At 38.1% G+C, this 14,799-nt stretch overlaps 2 protein-coding genes across 3 annotated transcripts; one reads left to right on the top strand and one right to left on the bottom strand.

The window, feature by feature from the left end:
• Window positions 1-159: 159 nt before the first annotated feature.
• lamp1 (lysosomal-associated membrane protein 1) lies at window positions 160-5,617 on the top strand. Its single transcript, XM_015380394.1, has 10 exons — window positions 160-275; window positions 361-483; window positions 2,717-2,823; window positions 2,932-3,151; window positions 3,255-3,416; window positions 3,499-3,713; window positions 3,797-3,919; window positions 4,349-4,415; window positions 4,493-4,660; window positions 4,766-5,617. Exons 2-10 carry the CDS (start codon window positions 411-413, stop codon window positions 4,903-4,905), a joined length of 1,275 nt encoding a protein of 424 aa, XP_015235880.1. The 5' UTR covers window positions 160-275; window positions 361-410; the 3' UTR covers window positions 4,906-5,617.
• A 154-nt stretch (window positions 5,618-5,771) lies between these two features.
• On the bottom strand, window positions 5,772-14,345 carry grtp1 (growth hormone regulated TBC protein 1). Of its 2 annotated transcripts, XM_015380396.1 has the most exons (9): window positions 14,202-14,345; window positions 13,768-14,041; window positions 11,369-11,520; window positions 11,121-11,279; window positions 10,825-10,949; window positions 8,207-8,303; window positions 7,338-7,510; window positions 6,561-6,746; window positions 5,772-6,469 (listed from the first exon to the last, which is right to left on the bottom strand). In XM_015380396.1, exons 2-9 carry the CDS (start codon window positions 13,848-13,850, stop codon window positions 6,377-6,379), a joined length of 1,068 nt encoding a protein of 355 aa, XP_015235882.1. In that variant the 5' UTR covers window positions 13,851-14,041; window positions 14,202-14,345; the 3' UTR covers window positions 5,772-6,376. The 2 variants fall into 2 exon arrangements, with proteins under 2 accessions (XP_015235882.1, XP_015235881.1); XM_015380395.1 differs by having other exon boundaries at window positions 13,768-14,345.
• Window positions 14,346-14,799: the final 454 nt, after the last annotated feature.

Raw genomic sequence — 14,799 nt, 5'->3', positions numbered from 1 at the left:
AATGTCACAAAGAATAAAAACCCTGCTTTTGTTTCTCCTCCTCAGAGAATCCTTCAAGTTTTATTTCTGAATAGACACTCATTGGGAGTCCATATGAGCCCAGCTCTCAGCAGCTCCCAGCAGCAGGGTGGGTTGGAACCACGTGACTGAGGCTCCGCTCGCTGCCAGTTCACATGACCACAGGCAGACTGACAGCCGCAGACATGGTTTAACCAAACTGCTCGACCAAAAACTAAAACAATCATTATTTTTAGTCTGCAGGACCTGGTCGCCAGGCATGTAAACATCAGCTCTCCATCTTCGGACTGAACATCATCACCAATCGGCTTTGCTTCTCTTTAATCTATCGGACAAGTGCAGGAGCTGACCCACCTGCGTGGAAAACAACCCACGAAGCAGGAAACGTGTGCATGAACTGGATCAAAGAGATGCCAGTCATCCGGTGCCTTGTCCTGCTGTTGATCGCCTGCTTTGGGTTTTTAGGTGAGTAAAAAATCTGCACTAAATGCTAATGTAGGCTAAATGACGTCATGACTGTGGATCAGTTGTTGACGCTGATAAAGCAGCCTGGGCTTAATGATGAAAGCACTAATAATAAAAATATATTCATTTATAAAGAAATACAGATAGATTTAGCATTTCTGACAAATACAGGGAGTAAAACCTATGGCTTTAGATCACCTCTAATCATTGCAAACCGATACAACTCAGTTTGAGTTGTTATAAAAATAAGTATTAATTATTTAATCTGAATGTAATTTATGTCTAAAATTATAATCTGTTGTAGAATGACAGGTGAAATGGTCATTTATAGACCTCCCATGAAGGAATGATGACCAAAAACACAGTGGCTCTTTTTTGATCGTTTTACTATAGTGTTTAGAAAAAATGTGACTTTTTTCCAAGGTCAAAAACAATATCTTTACTAACCCACTTTTTATACATTTTAGTCAGGTTTACCCTTATTAAATACACATGTATAAAAAAACAAAGAATACTTGGTACATTAGGAAGTTGATCAAATTAAATATTAATTTAAGATTAATCACATGTTAATAATTAAAGGTCATATAAAAAAATATTAAAACCAAATCAGTAAATATTAGCTACTAAAGATAAAGGTTAGATCCTGAAAGAAGCCAGGAGCTTTTATTGCTCTTTTGAACATTCTGGAAAAGTCTCCATTCTTTATTTCTGTTTGGTTTTGTTTCTCTTTTATCCTGATATAAAGTCTTTGTTTTGCCAATGTTGTGGACCAACAGATTATCCTCATTGTTGTCATTGGAGAGCTTCACATGACTCCCATGGTCCACGGCTTTGTGCTGCACGCCCCGCTGTGGAGGGGGCCACAGACAGTGCTGGTTAAGAACTGCTGCAAACTCCCTGCAAATACAGAAAGGCACAAAATGCTTCTCAAGCCAGAAAATAAGAACTAAATGATAGTAGTTTGAATGGTTGTTGAAGATTTTCACTTAAAAAAACACATTTAATTTAAAACAGACTGTTGTTTGGATCAATGCATTTCTGCATCCCCATTTTACTCTATGCTAAAGCTGCAGATCTGGATAACTTCTTTTTGTCTGACATTTAAGCAGTTTGCCATCAGCAGCTTTACACAATAGCTTATCTCATGACTGGATTGTGGCGTTGTGTAAGCTGTTTGTTGCATGTTTACAGTGAGAACAGAGAGGTGAGCTGAAAGACATTTAAAAAAAAAAAGGCAGCAATTTGCAGCCCGCAGAGGTAAAGATGTGTGAAGCTGACTCCTCCCAGAGAATGAAATAATTTCAACTGGTGGTTATAAGAAGGTGTGAGACATATATATACAGCAGAATCATATGTAAACAGTACTCAGGGTAAAAATAAGGCAAGGAATATTTACTGCTTATTAATATTTAGACTGCTTAAAGGCTTTTAAAGAATATATGAATGCATAACTTTAACAAATAAAAGTAACTTGGTCATTGTGTTTAAAACCACAAATACACCCACCGACAGCCAAGGAACAATCATTAGGTAGATTTCACTAAATGTGAAAGTTACTAAACAAGTTCTTCCATTGTGAATACATTTGTGGTCAAATCTTTAAGCAGCAGGAAAACGTTTTCTTATAAAAGAAGCTAAAATGTTAGAGTTTAGACGCTTATCCACTTGGTCTTAAACTTTTATATCTGGCGACCTCTAATGGCAGGATATGCGAACTGCAGGAGCATATCTCCACCCCTGCAACATTTTTTTTTTTTTTGCACGCATAACAATTTAAGAGCAATGATATAAACATTACCTGAAAAAGGTCGCATTTTAACTGCAACAAAAAATGTATGACTGTGTATTACATACTGGGAATATAGGTAAAACTATTGACCTCTAATGTTAAAAAAAATCAACAAACATCTATATTATTTATATTCATATATATCTCTATTATTTATATACATATAAATCTATATTATTAGTATATAATAATATAGATGTAATATATAAGTATATATTTAAGTCTGTAGCTGCTTATGTATTCATCAAACTCCAAGCAAATGATCAGGGCTACTTGGAAACAGCATCTGAACACCCTGAAGGTAAAGTTGCGTTTATTTAATGTGACAGGTGTAGTAGAGAAAAAGTCAAATATAAATTTCTGTGTATTTTTATAAGAATTTTATGCCCTTAAAAAACAATCTCCATATTTTACGGCTGTTTTCTGTTCTTTGCTCTGCAGATCGCATTCAGGCGGTAACTCTAGAGGTGAAGGTTGGGAACTCCACCTGCATCAAAGCTGAGCTGTCTGCCTTGCTCTCCATCACATACACCACCTCCAACAGCACAGTAAATGTTTAATATTAGATTTTTTTTCCCAACCTCAAATATATATGTTACATGATGTCCTTTAGGGTATCAGCCTTTGAACTATTTTGTCCCCCCCTCTCCCTCTAGAGTAATGTGTCCATCTCTCTGCCCGACTCCACCTCAGTCGATGCAGGAAGCAGCTCGTGCGGAACAGACGGCCGCCCGCCGTGGCTGGTGGCGGTGTTTGGATCGGGCCACGCGCTCGGACTGAGCTTCTCAACAAACGGGAGTTTTTATAACGTCACTGACCTGACGCTGCAATACAACCTGAGTGACACTTTACTCTTTCCTGAGGCCAACGGTTCTGGTGAGAGGGACTTCATCAAACTATCAGTTTTAGGGTTTAGCTTCAGAGAGGCTCTAATGTAGTGATTACACCATACTTTAATGGTGACTCCTCTGCATCACAGGTGTAGTAACTGTGATGAGCACTTCAGTCGGGATCTGGGCTCCCATCAACACCACCTACCGCTGTGCGAGTCCCACCACCATCAGAGCTGGAGGAGCTGCTGTCACCTTCTCTGAGATGAGACTGGAGGCATACATGCCAGGAAATGACCTCAGCCCAGCAGGTCTAAGCTCTTCTTACTGGGTGACTTCTAACCAGCTTTAGTTTTTAATTCATTGAAGCCGATTGTTTATTTATCATCACAGAAAGTGTGTGTGCAGCTGATCAGACCACTACTGCGGCTCCCCCTACTTCTGCCAGCACCACTGTTAGGACTACGACAGCAGCTCCAGGTCCGACTCCTCCGGGAACGCCTCAAACCGGAACGTTCTCTGTGAGAAACGGCAGTGGTGACGTTTGTCTCCTTGCTAAAATGGGTCTGCAGCTCAATGTCTCCTACGTCTCCCAGTCTCAAAATAAGGTTAATGTGGAGCTCCAGCTGATTAACGCACAGCCTTACAATCCACAGCATCATAAAACAAAAAAATCCTTTTCTCCTTCCAGACTGTTCAAGAATTATTCAACATGAACCCCAACCTGACGGCTCCATCGGGGTCATGTGGAAGCAGCACTGCTACCTTAGTGATAACACAACAAGCCACCACTCTCAGTTTCACCTTCTCTATGGTAACCATCTTTGTTTATCCGGTTTTTACGGAAGCATATTGCATTATTGTATTATGCTTATTAGTTATGTAGATGTGATCACCATTAGTTTGTGGACTTTGCCTAGATGCCTGCGAGTTGGGTGATAATCATGGACGGTTGTTTCCTCTTCTCTTCACAGTTTATCTAGTCGGTTTTGAAAAACAGAGCATTTTTTTTCTTTATTTTTATTTAAAAAAAATCTTAATTCAGAAAAAATGTTCTACTTATTTGTTTTAAACCATTATTAATTAAGAAAAATAGAACATTTCTATTAATTTTTTGTAAAAAAAAAAAATCATCTGGTTCCTTCAGAAAAACATTTTTTTTCCCCAGGTGGATGCAGTAGATTCTCCATCAATTAATGCAAATATTTTAAGCATTAAGTCATTTTTTCCTTCATATCTACAGAACCTGACAACTAGCCAGTACCACTTAAGCGGGATAAACCTGTTGGCCAACTGGTCGGATATGAGCGGTAGGTCTCTGCTGTTTATCTTCATTCAGATTGGCAGTTTAAAAATGAAAACCTGCTCTGATGATTCTCCTCTCCAGCTCCCTTCTCAGCCAGTAACTCCAGTCTGGACTACCTTCCGAGTAAACTGGGCCACTCCTACATGTGCAACACAGAGCAAACTCTGCTGGTGGTTCCAGATTTCTCCATCAACACATTCAGACTGCAGGTGCAGCCCTTTGGAGTCACAGCCGGACAGTTTTCTGCAGGTTCTCATTCGGGTTTTTTCAAATCTCTGTTGTCCTCCCTAGTGCTGCGTCATTTCTCTAACTGAATCTCTTCTGATTTTGTCTTTGTTGTGATCGTATGTGCAGCTGAGGAATGTCAACTGGACCAGGATCAGATGTTGATCCCCATCATCGTTGGAGCAGCTCTGGCTGGTCTGGTGCTCATCGTCCTCATTGCGTACCTGATAGGCAGGAAGAGGAGCCATGCTGGGTACCAGACCATCTGAGGAGGGCTTTATTTAACCTTCTAGATGGAGTGCTGGAAGGAAACAGTGTGTGGATGCGTAAAGGACAGTGGAGTGTTTAAAAAAAAAAAAAAGTTTTTGCATGTTCCTTTCCTTTTTTGTGTGGGTGATAAAACGTGAACTACCTGCGGACATAGATGCTTATGATGGAGAAAGTCTGCTCACCTCTTGGCTTATTTCGTCACAGGGTGAAATATAAAGAGGCAGCCACAGTCAAACGGACAGTAAGAGCTTAAACTACCTAAAGTTAACCAGAGATTTACTCTTTCCAAGGTTGGTCTGTTTTCTTTTCTTCATGCTCTTTGATGAAAAGAGAAATCTTTGGTCTCGTTTCATGAAAGGTGGACATTATTGGATGTTTTGACCTGGTGTTATAGCACCCCTTCTTCCTGGCTATAAATTACATATTTAGGGGTGCAGGATTTTTTAAAAGCACAGTGAAGTTAGAAAAAGAGCCAGAAGTTAAAACAGGAAGAATTTCTCTATCTTCTTCACATAAACCACCATTCTCTGCTTCTTTTTTTTTCTGGGTTCTCAATCTTGCAAATAAAGGATGTGATTTTACACAAATCTATCCATGTTCAGCAGAACGCTCTGGTACATAGAAGCTCTTTGTTTGCTGGAAGGATGTCCTTCTCTTTACAGCTTAGATTGACAATCAGCTCTGTTTAACAAGCTTTAAACATTTGATCATTAAAAAAAAATACGTTCTAGTTTCTGCAAACCTTGTAAAGTGCAGCAGGAGTAGATTTCTGCTTTTTTTCATTTCACCCCTTTTGGAAAAGAAAATTAAAACATTTGGGTTGCTGTTATTTTTTTTAAGATCCATTTTCTATTCCACATTTTGTTGAAATGTACCGTAATAAACATTTAGTCGATCGTCTTTTTTTTTTAATAGTGATTCTATGTTTACAGAAGCACCACTGGGACAGGCCAGCTCTTTTGTTTGTATCTGGTCGCCATGGGAAACTAGATTATATGAATGCAGTTTTATAAAATAAAAATCAGCCCACAGAGAGGTGATGAAATGTTTCATTTTTACTACTGAAAATATTCTAGTTTAACATAATGTTGAATCAGTGTTACATCCCAGCAGTCATCTCATTTAACCAAAGAACAAGTAGTGTTATTTTACATTTTTTTGAGAAAGGTGTGAAATACAGCTGACATTTCCTGCTCTAGGTCAAACATTTCTTTAGCTTCAGCCATCCTGGAATAAAGTGCATATTTCCACATTTACATCAAAACAGGAAACAAATTAAGACAAACTTCATGGTGTTAAATTGAATCATTCAGTCATAAAGCAACAGCTTTATGTTTGTCTTTAGCTTATGCTCAAAGACAAAAGGTCCAGTGTTTAGTGACTCGGTTAAAAACAAAAAGCAGGTGGAGCCAAGCTGGGAGCTCGTCCTGCTATCTGGAATGCATAGGAAGATGTTCCCAGAAGTCCAGGTCAGGATTCCTCAGCAGCAAGTCGTTCACGACAGGCCACACGCAGCTTAGTCAAGGTCGCCATGGAGAGACTTCCTGGTTCAGTGAAGATTTTCTTGGAAAGAAACGGCAAGATTAAGAGATTAAAGCAGCAGAAATAAAAATAGTGTCTTCTCTCTAGAGAAATTACTGAAGGAGCCTTTTACCTGCATGAAAGGGTGACAATCTCCAACAAATGGTCCCTGGGTGATCTGTTTGAAGGCCTGACAGACGTCTGGCAGGGAGCGGGCCTGTTCGATCACAGCCTGGTGGTGATGGATCAGCGTAAGGGCAACGCGGAACAGGATTTTTGAGCCTTCATAGAAAAGGCAATCCCAGATCCTGAGAACGGTCTGCAGGCCAAACAGATTTAAATGCTAAATCCATAAAAGTCTAACAGTGCATTTAAACTACAACAACAAATACCCTCAAACAAAACTGTCGGAGAGCTAATATTGGAGAAAAAAAAAGCTGTTTTTTCACATGAAAAGCTGAAACCTTCAGTCACATGAGAGCAGCTGAGTGTGGAATGGAAATGTGGAAAGTCGCAGCCTTGCTGCTTCTCTAGTGTTTGTGTTCAAAGCTATTTCTGAGAAAACGGTGTGAAAATCTCCATGTGTTGCTGCCAGGTAGAGGTTCCTCCCATATTTGGGGAACAAACAGTGGAGCCAACACCGTTTCAACTCACATGGATGAGACCAGCATAAGGCTGGTTTTATACGGCTTCATAAAACTGAAGAATAAAAGGACGGAAAACAAATGACAAATTAAGTCTGTGTGAAAATGTGAGATTAGATGCAAAAATGTCCTTTTTTTTAATCAAAAATATATATTCAAGGTTACTCCACATTTTTCATAGAAAAGAAAAAAAAATCTGACTGCATTTTTTGTAGGAAACTTATGAGACCAAGTTTTTAATAAGTAGCTAAATCATATATGCTCACCTCCACTGGTAAAATGTCTATGTAAAGACAGATGAACCACCTTGAAACCACCAGGGTCCACATGACATTGTGCTCCTCCATCAGCTGCCAAACTCGGGGAATTTTAAGTTTCACCAGCTCCCCCAAAACTTCCTGGTCCGTCTTCAGCCCCATCATGGCTGGACTGTAGTAATCTAGAAACAAACACATTCAGGGTTCGACTCCAATGTGTGGCCTGAGCTTTTCATGTGGGTTTTAATCTATTCTGTACTCAAAATCATTGCAGATCTAAAGCTAAAAAAGGCTTTATCTCATTTGCCTTATTAAAAGAATTACAATTAAGATTGCAAATTATTTGGAGTTAGAGGGAAAAAGAAAATCTATTCTTAGTAACAGCGTTTAGGGCAGAAGTTCCCTGAAAACATGATCTCCTTTCAGCCACGTTTGAATGATTAAAATCACCGCTGTCTGCTTTAGTGTAACATTAAATGGACACATGTGGTCCTGTTAATAATTAAATGAACAACATGGTTAATAAAAAGGCAAACTCTGCTGTAATCAACATTTTCAGTGAAATAACTTATTTGCAAAGTCTCAAACTATTCATCAGCTTTGTAAAGTTAGAGAACAGGCTTCGTAAAAATCAGTCCAGGGGTCACAGAAGGCCCTCCGGCAACAATTCGAACACCTCTAACCTTGGTGAGAGCTGCAATATCTTCTACAAAATGTGGCACTTTTACAACTGCTACCTTTTTGGAAATGACAACAATCCGACAGCAATATATAATGAAATAAAAAATAAACCAATCAGGCCTTAAAGTACACAAAGTTTTAAAAGAGGATTATTCTGACCAAGAGACAAACCACAAGAACAATTTATTTACACATACCTGGCAAAATCCGTCCAATGAGAGCATCCATCAGCCAGAAAGATTTCTCTTCATCTTTAGTGATGATCAGTAGATACCCGGCAACAAAGTTCATCCCCTGCAGAGGAATGATATACAAAATCAAATAAAGCTTCAGCACATTCGTCACACAGCAGGATCTTTTTATTCAAACATCTCTTTAACCCTGACAACAAAAAAGGTCTCATCTGTAAATAACTTGACCATGAAGATGTTCATCTAAATGCAAAGTAAATATTTCCATGTCCTGGAAATGATGACAAACCTCCAGCTGTGACTGGGGAGCCTCTAACAGAGAGTTAAACAACATTTGGTTTAAAATACAATGAGAGCAAAGAGCGCCACCAGAAACGCACAAACCAAACGGTCAACAGATAAACCTCAGTTTGAAATTAATGGCTTCCGTTTATACTCTGACGATGCCACCTTGTTTTGAATTTCAAACCAGCTTCACAGTGGAAAATCAAATTTGCCTTTCAAATTCATAAAAAGGCAAAGCCTGGCTTTTAGGAAAGTCCACAGAAATGCTTCAAATCCATCCATCCCAAAACAAGTTCTGTTTTTGTTCAGAATAGTGGTCTAAAATCATGGGAACAGATCCAAATATTTTACATCAAAGCTGCTTTATTTTTAAGGCTTACTGGATTATCATGCTCATTTTTCTCCTTTACGTCCTAATATTCTCTCCAAATACTTGCTGCATTTTTATTTGAACTTTGTTTTCAGAAAATAAATCTTATAATAGCATCTATTCCCATAGATACAAATGCTATGCTAACACAAAATGCTACATTCCTTAGCTTCTCAACATGAAGCAAAATCTTCGCAAGTTGTTATTCATCGATAAGGAAGCAAAGAAAAATGCTATAGATTGTTCAAAAAGCACAAATATCTGTTTCTAACTCTGCATATTTACAGTATACACAGAAAATAAAAACACTTTCCAGTAAATCACTGAGTCCGATTTTTTGTGAAATCCGATTTTTTTGCATGCCGTCCACATTTCCAAATATATGAGACTTGCATGTGATCTCCTGTGTAAACTGCATTCATACAGCTTATGTGTCCCACATGCGCAGTAGAGGACGCAATAACGTCACAAACCTTAAAACCTCAGTCATTTCAGGATGGTTAAAAAAAATAAATAAAATACTGCTCTCCACATCATCGTCCACCATGGCGTTTGTTTTTCTTGCTGCTTCTGAGTAGCAAGACGGAGAATAGTGACCGTTGTCGGTTACTAATGGGGGTCAGGTCGGATGAATCCGAGGTTCGGATGAATCCGACCTGACCGGATCAGAGTCAAGTCGCATTTGAAAAGATCAGATTCGTATCGGATTCAGGACCTGATAGCCAAGCGGCCTGGGTCGGATTGGAAAAAAATCGAATCTGAGTTCACAGAATGCCATGAAAAGATCAGATCCAGGTCACATGTGGGCAAAAGAATTTAATAAAATAAAAATCGGATTCGGGTCACTTCAGGCTGCGGTTTGAACGTAGCCTTTGTTGCACGAAGTCGACAAATTTCTGACACCAGTGAACTTAGATTGCAGCCAAAAACAGATACGTTCCTCCATCCTCCTGGTTTATTTCAGAGACACGCAGGTTAATGTCGCTCCACAACTTTACTTCTGCTTGGAAGTAACAAGTATAAGAAATTTTACTCTGGATAAATAAGATAATTTAGGCCACTGAGGTCACCTCTATGGCTATTAGGACAGCAGTCACTAGCTCTATTTCCATTACAAGTGTGAGCAGTTATGTCGATATTCTGCCTATTTCAAAAATATAAAAATTTTTCTCAATTGCTTTATTTCTATCAAATAAGAAATATAATTAAAATTGCACGTGAATACATTTAGTTCTCATTGCGCTCATCGTCGCTAACTAAATGTAAGGAATATTCGGTCTCCTCATCAATCCAAATATCCTGCAAAATTAACCTCCAGCTACCTTCCATCTTCTTCATCTTAGTAAAGCCCAGCTGCAGATCATGCGACTCCTATGAGGCAAAAAAAAAAAAAAAATGCTTCATTTGCAGTTTTTTGGATCAAAAAACCACCTCATCAAGGGATGGAAACGTTTTTATTGAAATACGTTTTTTTGCAATTGCAGTGTTTCCATGCACAAAATGTATTTTCATAATTACAATTTGTGCAATTCAGTGCTTAATAGAAGAGCAGCTACTGACCTGTGCCTCTATTCTGCTCTAGATTTGGGTCTTTTTTATGAACGATTATATTTGCTGTCGGGTAACAAGCTCTCCTCAAGCTTTTTCTTGCAGTCGAACTGTTCTTTAACGTCAGAGTTGCGATAAACAGAGAATAAGAACCTCTTCATTACTTGAAGCATCAGCCATCTTGCCTCACAGTCCACCACCAATTTAGATCAGACTAATGGGGTCCTCCATTGCTCTTTATGTCCCTTCTCTCCATTAATAGCACTTTGTTCTTCACAAACATGTCTTCTTCTAGTTAAAGAACTCATGAGTAACTGCTGAGCTATCATCGCCCTGGAGCTCATGGCTGCCAGGGTAACTTTGGCCTTTCCTTTCTACAGCATTTAAAGAGGAAAAACAAAATCATTTAGCTTGGATTTACCTGGCAGTAGCCCACAGATGGGTTATGGTGGCCATAGGCCAGCAGCACATTGTAGAGAGATTTCTGCAGACACTGGTCTGAAGACTTGCGGAACATGACGTTGTCTGGAAATGTTCTGTTCAAGTCTGAAAGAAAAGAACAAGCAGACGGTTATGGGCATATTTCTCAGCAGCGGAAGTCTGGGGCCGATTAAAATGAAGGAAAAGGTGAATGCAGCCAAAAACACACACCTGACCTCTCAGCGTAAACAATGTAAAGAACAGAGTTTCAGAGTGAAGAAAGCAATGAAGCTTGACCTGTTCTGATGGTCTCTACCAGTTTGGAGTCATGGTTGGCCGCCAGCATGGACTGGTAGTATCCTGGGTTCTTCTCCAGCTGGTCTTGAGCCCCACTTGCCGCCATCCAGATCAAAGCACGGTGCTCATTGGGGATGCCCTTGCGTACGTAACGCTTTACTGAACAACAAAGAGGAATTTTAAAACAATGCAGAGGATAGCATGCATTTCTTTGGACGGATCCTGCCATGTTTGCTTTACGAACTTACATTTTACATTCTTTTGCACTTTGCCCTTTCCCTTAAGCAGCCTGGACCACTTGATGGAGCGTCGGGTTAGGATGACAAGATACTCGGACATGAGCTCCTCGTAGGATTCATAATCAAAGTCATCAGAGCGTTCAAAGCCATACGGATCAATTCTGATGTTTCAGACCAATTTCATGTTATCAGAACAACAAAGAAAAGTGTTAAACTACAGTGAAGCTGAAAAACCAAACATAATCAACAGAAACAGCAGCAGTGTTGTTCTTACAGTCCTCCTTTCCAAGGGGTAACTAAAGCTAATGCCTTAGATAACATGTTAATCTTAGTACAGCTTAACCTTCCTAAAGAGTAAAGTCATTCCTTAGGAGCTAACGCTTTTACAAACCATTAGTTCAAAGGTTCTTTTTAAACACAGCCTAAAGTTCAACATAAATTAATCCTCCAATAGGCTACATTAAAAATAAAGCTAAAAATATGAGAAACATGTCTCTGATATTTAATATTGCACATTTAATAGAAAACAATGATCTATCAACATTTCTATGACAACATGACAATAAATAGACACTGGGATCTGTTATTAAAGTTTAGACTAATTACAGCTAAAACTGATGCAGATTTTTCTTTCGTCAGTGTTCCTGAAAATGAAGAGTTGTGCAACACAACAAAATCATTGGATTCTCTGGGTGTCGATGTTATTATAAGCTGGATTGACTCTTGTATTAATGCCAAAAACTTACATCAACATTAGTTGTCAAAAGGCTGAAGGAAGAAACAATACGGTGATGAGGAAAAATAAAGAATGTGAAATGAGGGTTAAATGCAATCTGTATTATTATTCAAAAAGAACATTGCAAATAATTTTTCTAATTCTGCAGTGGAACAGAAAATACAGTCCGTGAACTATGAGGATTATTCTTTAATTATTCACAACACATACCATTATTATTTATGTATTTACTTAAATGATTATTTATGCTATATAAATATTTGTTTTTCAGTGCTTTTTTTGGGGTTGGATACATGGGACCTTTTTGCCATTTTAACTAAATAAAATCCAGACATATTTTCTTTATCACATGCATGTTCTTAGATACAGTTTGCATTTGTTTATTTAGTTTTAATAAATGCCATTCTATTTTTCTAAGTAAAAAAAAATATATCCTAATATTGAGCATATTAAGTCCTGCCTAAACAAATATTCTTATGATGTTAAAACACTAACTAGATTATCCTCCACTAACAGATTTCTTATTTTCAAAAACCATGAGCGGTTCTGGATGGGGGCCAACAGGGGCCAGTGCCCCTGCTGAACAGGTCATGGCCCCTGTTATGACCCCTATACTGGGGACATACTAAAAAAACAAATAATGACAATATGCAAACATAGTAACTAATAGGCCCCTTTTTTACTTTGCAATTCTGTTTTGTTACGACTTAAAAATTAAGGCAATAGCGTCATACTGAGATATAATCACTTTCCTAAATGTTATTTTGAGCCAAAAAAAAATAATATTAATTTGTTACACATGAATTAATCAGTTTTATTTAAGTTCTAATTCTGATTTGATTAAAACTGGTCATTTCATTTAAAATAAGTAAAGAAATAAAATATTTGAGCATACATTGACTTAATTTTACAAAAAACATTCTATATAATCTTACAGTGAACATCTATTTAGAAACTAATTATTTCAGCTGTTTTTTTTTTCTTTTTCATTTTTTTCCATCGACATTTTTAAACCAAAAATATAAATATTAATTTGGAAGGCCATCAAATTTCAATTAAACTACATGTGCAGAGCAACTCTTAATATATTATATTATAAAAGATATTGCCCTGTTTTTGGTTGTTTTTTTTTGTTGTTCTTTTGCTTTTCTTAAAAAAATAAAAAAAAAAGTAATATGATCACGTTCATGTTTAAATAGTCTAAATATTTTAGATCTTAATCTACTTCCGGTTCTTTAAACGTGGTTAAATGTAGATTTTATCGAGCCAAGGTCCAAATCGGATGCCAACTTCTGAGTAGTTCAGAAGTTGCTTTTTTATAAAGTAAATCTTTAACTTAAAGGGATTATGAAATAGAGATAAGAGAATCCACACAATAACTCAATGTTACCAGTTTCTTTTCTTTTTATTTTTACTATAAAACACACTTTTGGGGGGATGAAATGCTATTAGAAAACTAAAATACAGTCCCTGAACGCATCAACGGTTATTTTACTAATGTTAATTTTAGCCAATTATTGCTAACCACCCATAAATACAGTTTCCAATATGAAACACCTGACGACCACCAGAACCTCACCGCTCCTGTCTTTTATTTTTATGTTTTCCGAAGAGATAAAGATATATAAGCTGATATAATTGATAAAGTAAGGTTTAAAGGACTCATTTTTACCTGTCCGCTCGCTCCTTAGCTGTGCTCTGCCTCACGGAGGAGGAGGAGTGGGTCCCGTTGGTGGGCTTTATCGACGTCTCCATTGCCTCCTCTTCTCTAGTAAAATACCCTCGACTGAGCTAGGACGAAAGCATCTACCTGTCGACGTCCTTTCCTCGCCAAAAAAATCGAAGCGATACAAAGTTAGGTTGAGACGGGTTCTCCCGGACTCCTAACTTTCTCCATGTTGTGGTAAAAAAGGATCGGGACAGGTCGCTGCTCTCCCCTCGCTTTCCTGGAGACAAAACTTACTTCAGATCACAGAATCCGTTCAAAAACTCCCAACATGTTTCCTAAATTGAGTTAGAAATCTACAATCGACTCCTATGTATGTTTTATGAATGTAGTCGCGTTCAAATTAAGGCAGTCTTCTTATCGCCATCAACAAGGAGCACCTGCAGCTGCTGCTTTTCGTTGTGCAGCTAACTTGTCCTGTAAAGCCAAGAAAGTAGTCCAAAGCGGTCCCACCCACTGGATCCTGGAGGTTTATTTAATTAGCGTCCCTCCTCCTGCGTATGCAGTTGGATTTGGAAGCGGGACAGACGATCTAAATCAGATCTAATGCTGCGTTCACAGGACTCCACATAACGTCGTAACTTCGAGCGTTTCAATTGGATTTGTGATGCATTCAAGGGGCTTAGGGAAAAGACAAAACGATTGCTTGGTTCATTTTTTTTTTAACATTTCGTCTTTTACTTTACTCGCTATTTATTTTTAATTAAGTATAAACACAATACTCGTGTATAAATCAACATAAACAACTATTTTTGAAATAGTCTTCATTTTTTTTTTATCAGCCTACTTTAATTACGTTTTATGACTTATATTGCCTACTCATTTATTTTATCGGCGAAACATGGTGCCGCCAACTTGGAGCGGTCGTGTTATCGTAAATGGTATGATTTAATCAATCATAACTTGCGGAATACCAGATATTTCACGCGTTTGTGCTGAAAATCTCACAAATGCAGGTAATACAACACAACTCAGCGT

Source organism: Cyprinodon variegatus, unplaced genomic scaffold (assembly GCF_000732505.1).
Source record: "Cyprinodon variegatus isolate N-32 unplaced genomic scaffold, C_variegatus-1.0 Scaffold212, whole genome shotgun sequence".
NCBI classification, from domain to species: domain Eukaryota; kingdom Metazoa; phylum Chordata; class Actinopteri; order Cyprinodontiformes; family Cyprinodontidae; genus Cyprinodon; species Cyprinodon variegatus.
Note: the sequence above shows the minus strand (reverse complement) of the source record. Positions and strands in the feature narration are given on the sequence as shown.

What these genes read in the sequence shown, in the direction of transcription:
- lamp1 (XM_015380394.1), top strand. Translation starts at nt 411, where the DNA reads ATGAACTGGATCAAAGAGATGCCAGTCATCCGGTGCCTTGTCCTGCTG. An exon ending in CGCCTGCTTTGGGTTTTTAG is followed by an intron (nt 484 to 2,716) that starts GTGAGTAAAAAA and finishes TTTGCTCTGCAG; the next exon opens with ATCGCATTCAGGCGGTAACT. An exon ending in TCAGTTTCACCTTCTCTATG is followed by an intron (nt 3,920 to 4,348) that starts GTAACCATCTTT and finishes TCATATCTACAG; the next exon opens with AACCTGACAACTAGCCAGTA.
- grtp1 (XM_015380395.1), bottom strand. Translation starts at nt 13,850, where the DNA reads ATGGAGACGTCGATAAAGCCCACCAACGGGACCCACTCCTCCTCCTCC. An exon ending in CATTGGACGGATTTTGCCAG is followed by an intron (nt 7,511 to 8,206) that starts GTATGTGTAAAT and finishes GTTTGTTTCTAG; the next exon opens with ATTACTACAGTCCAGCCATG. An exon ending in ATTGTCACCCTTTCATGCAG is followed by an intron (nt 6,470 to 6,560) that starts GTAAAAGGCTCC and finishes TTTCTTTCCAAG; the next exon opens with AAAATCTTCACTGAACCAGG.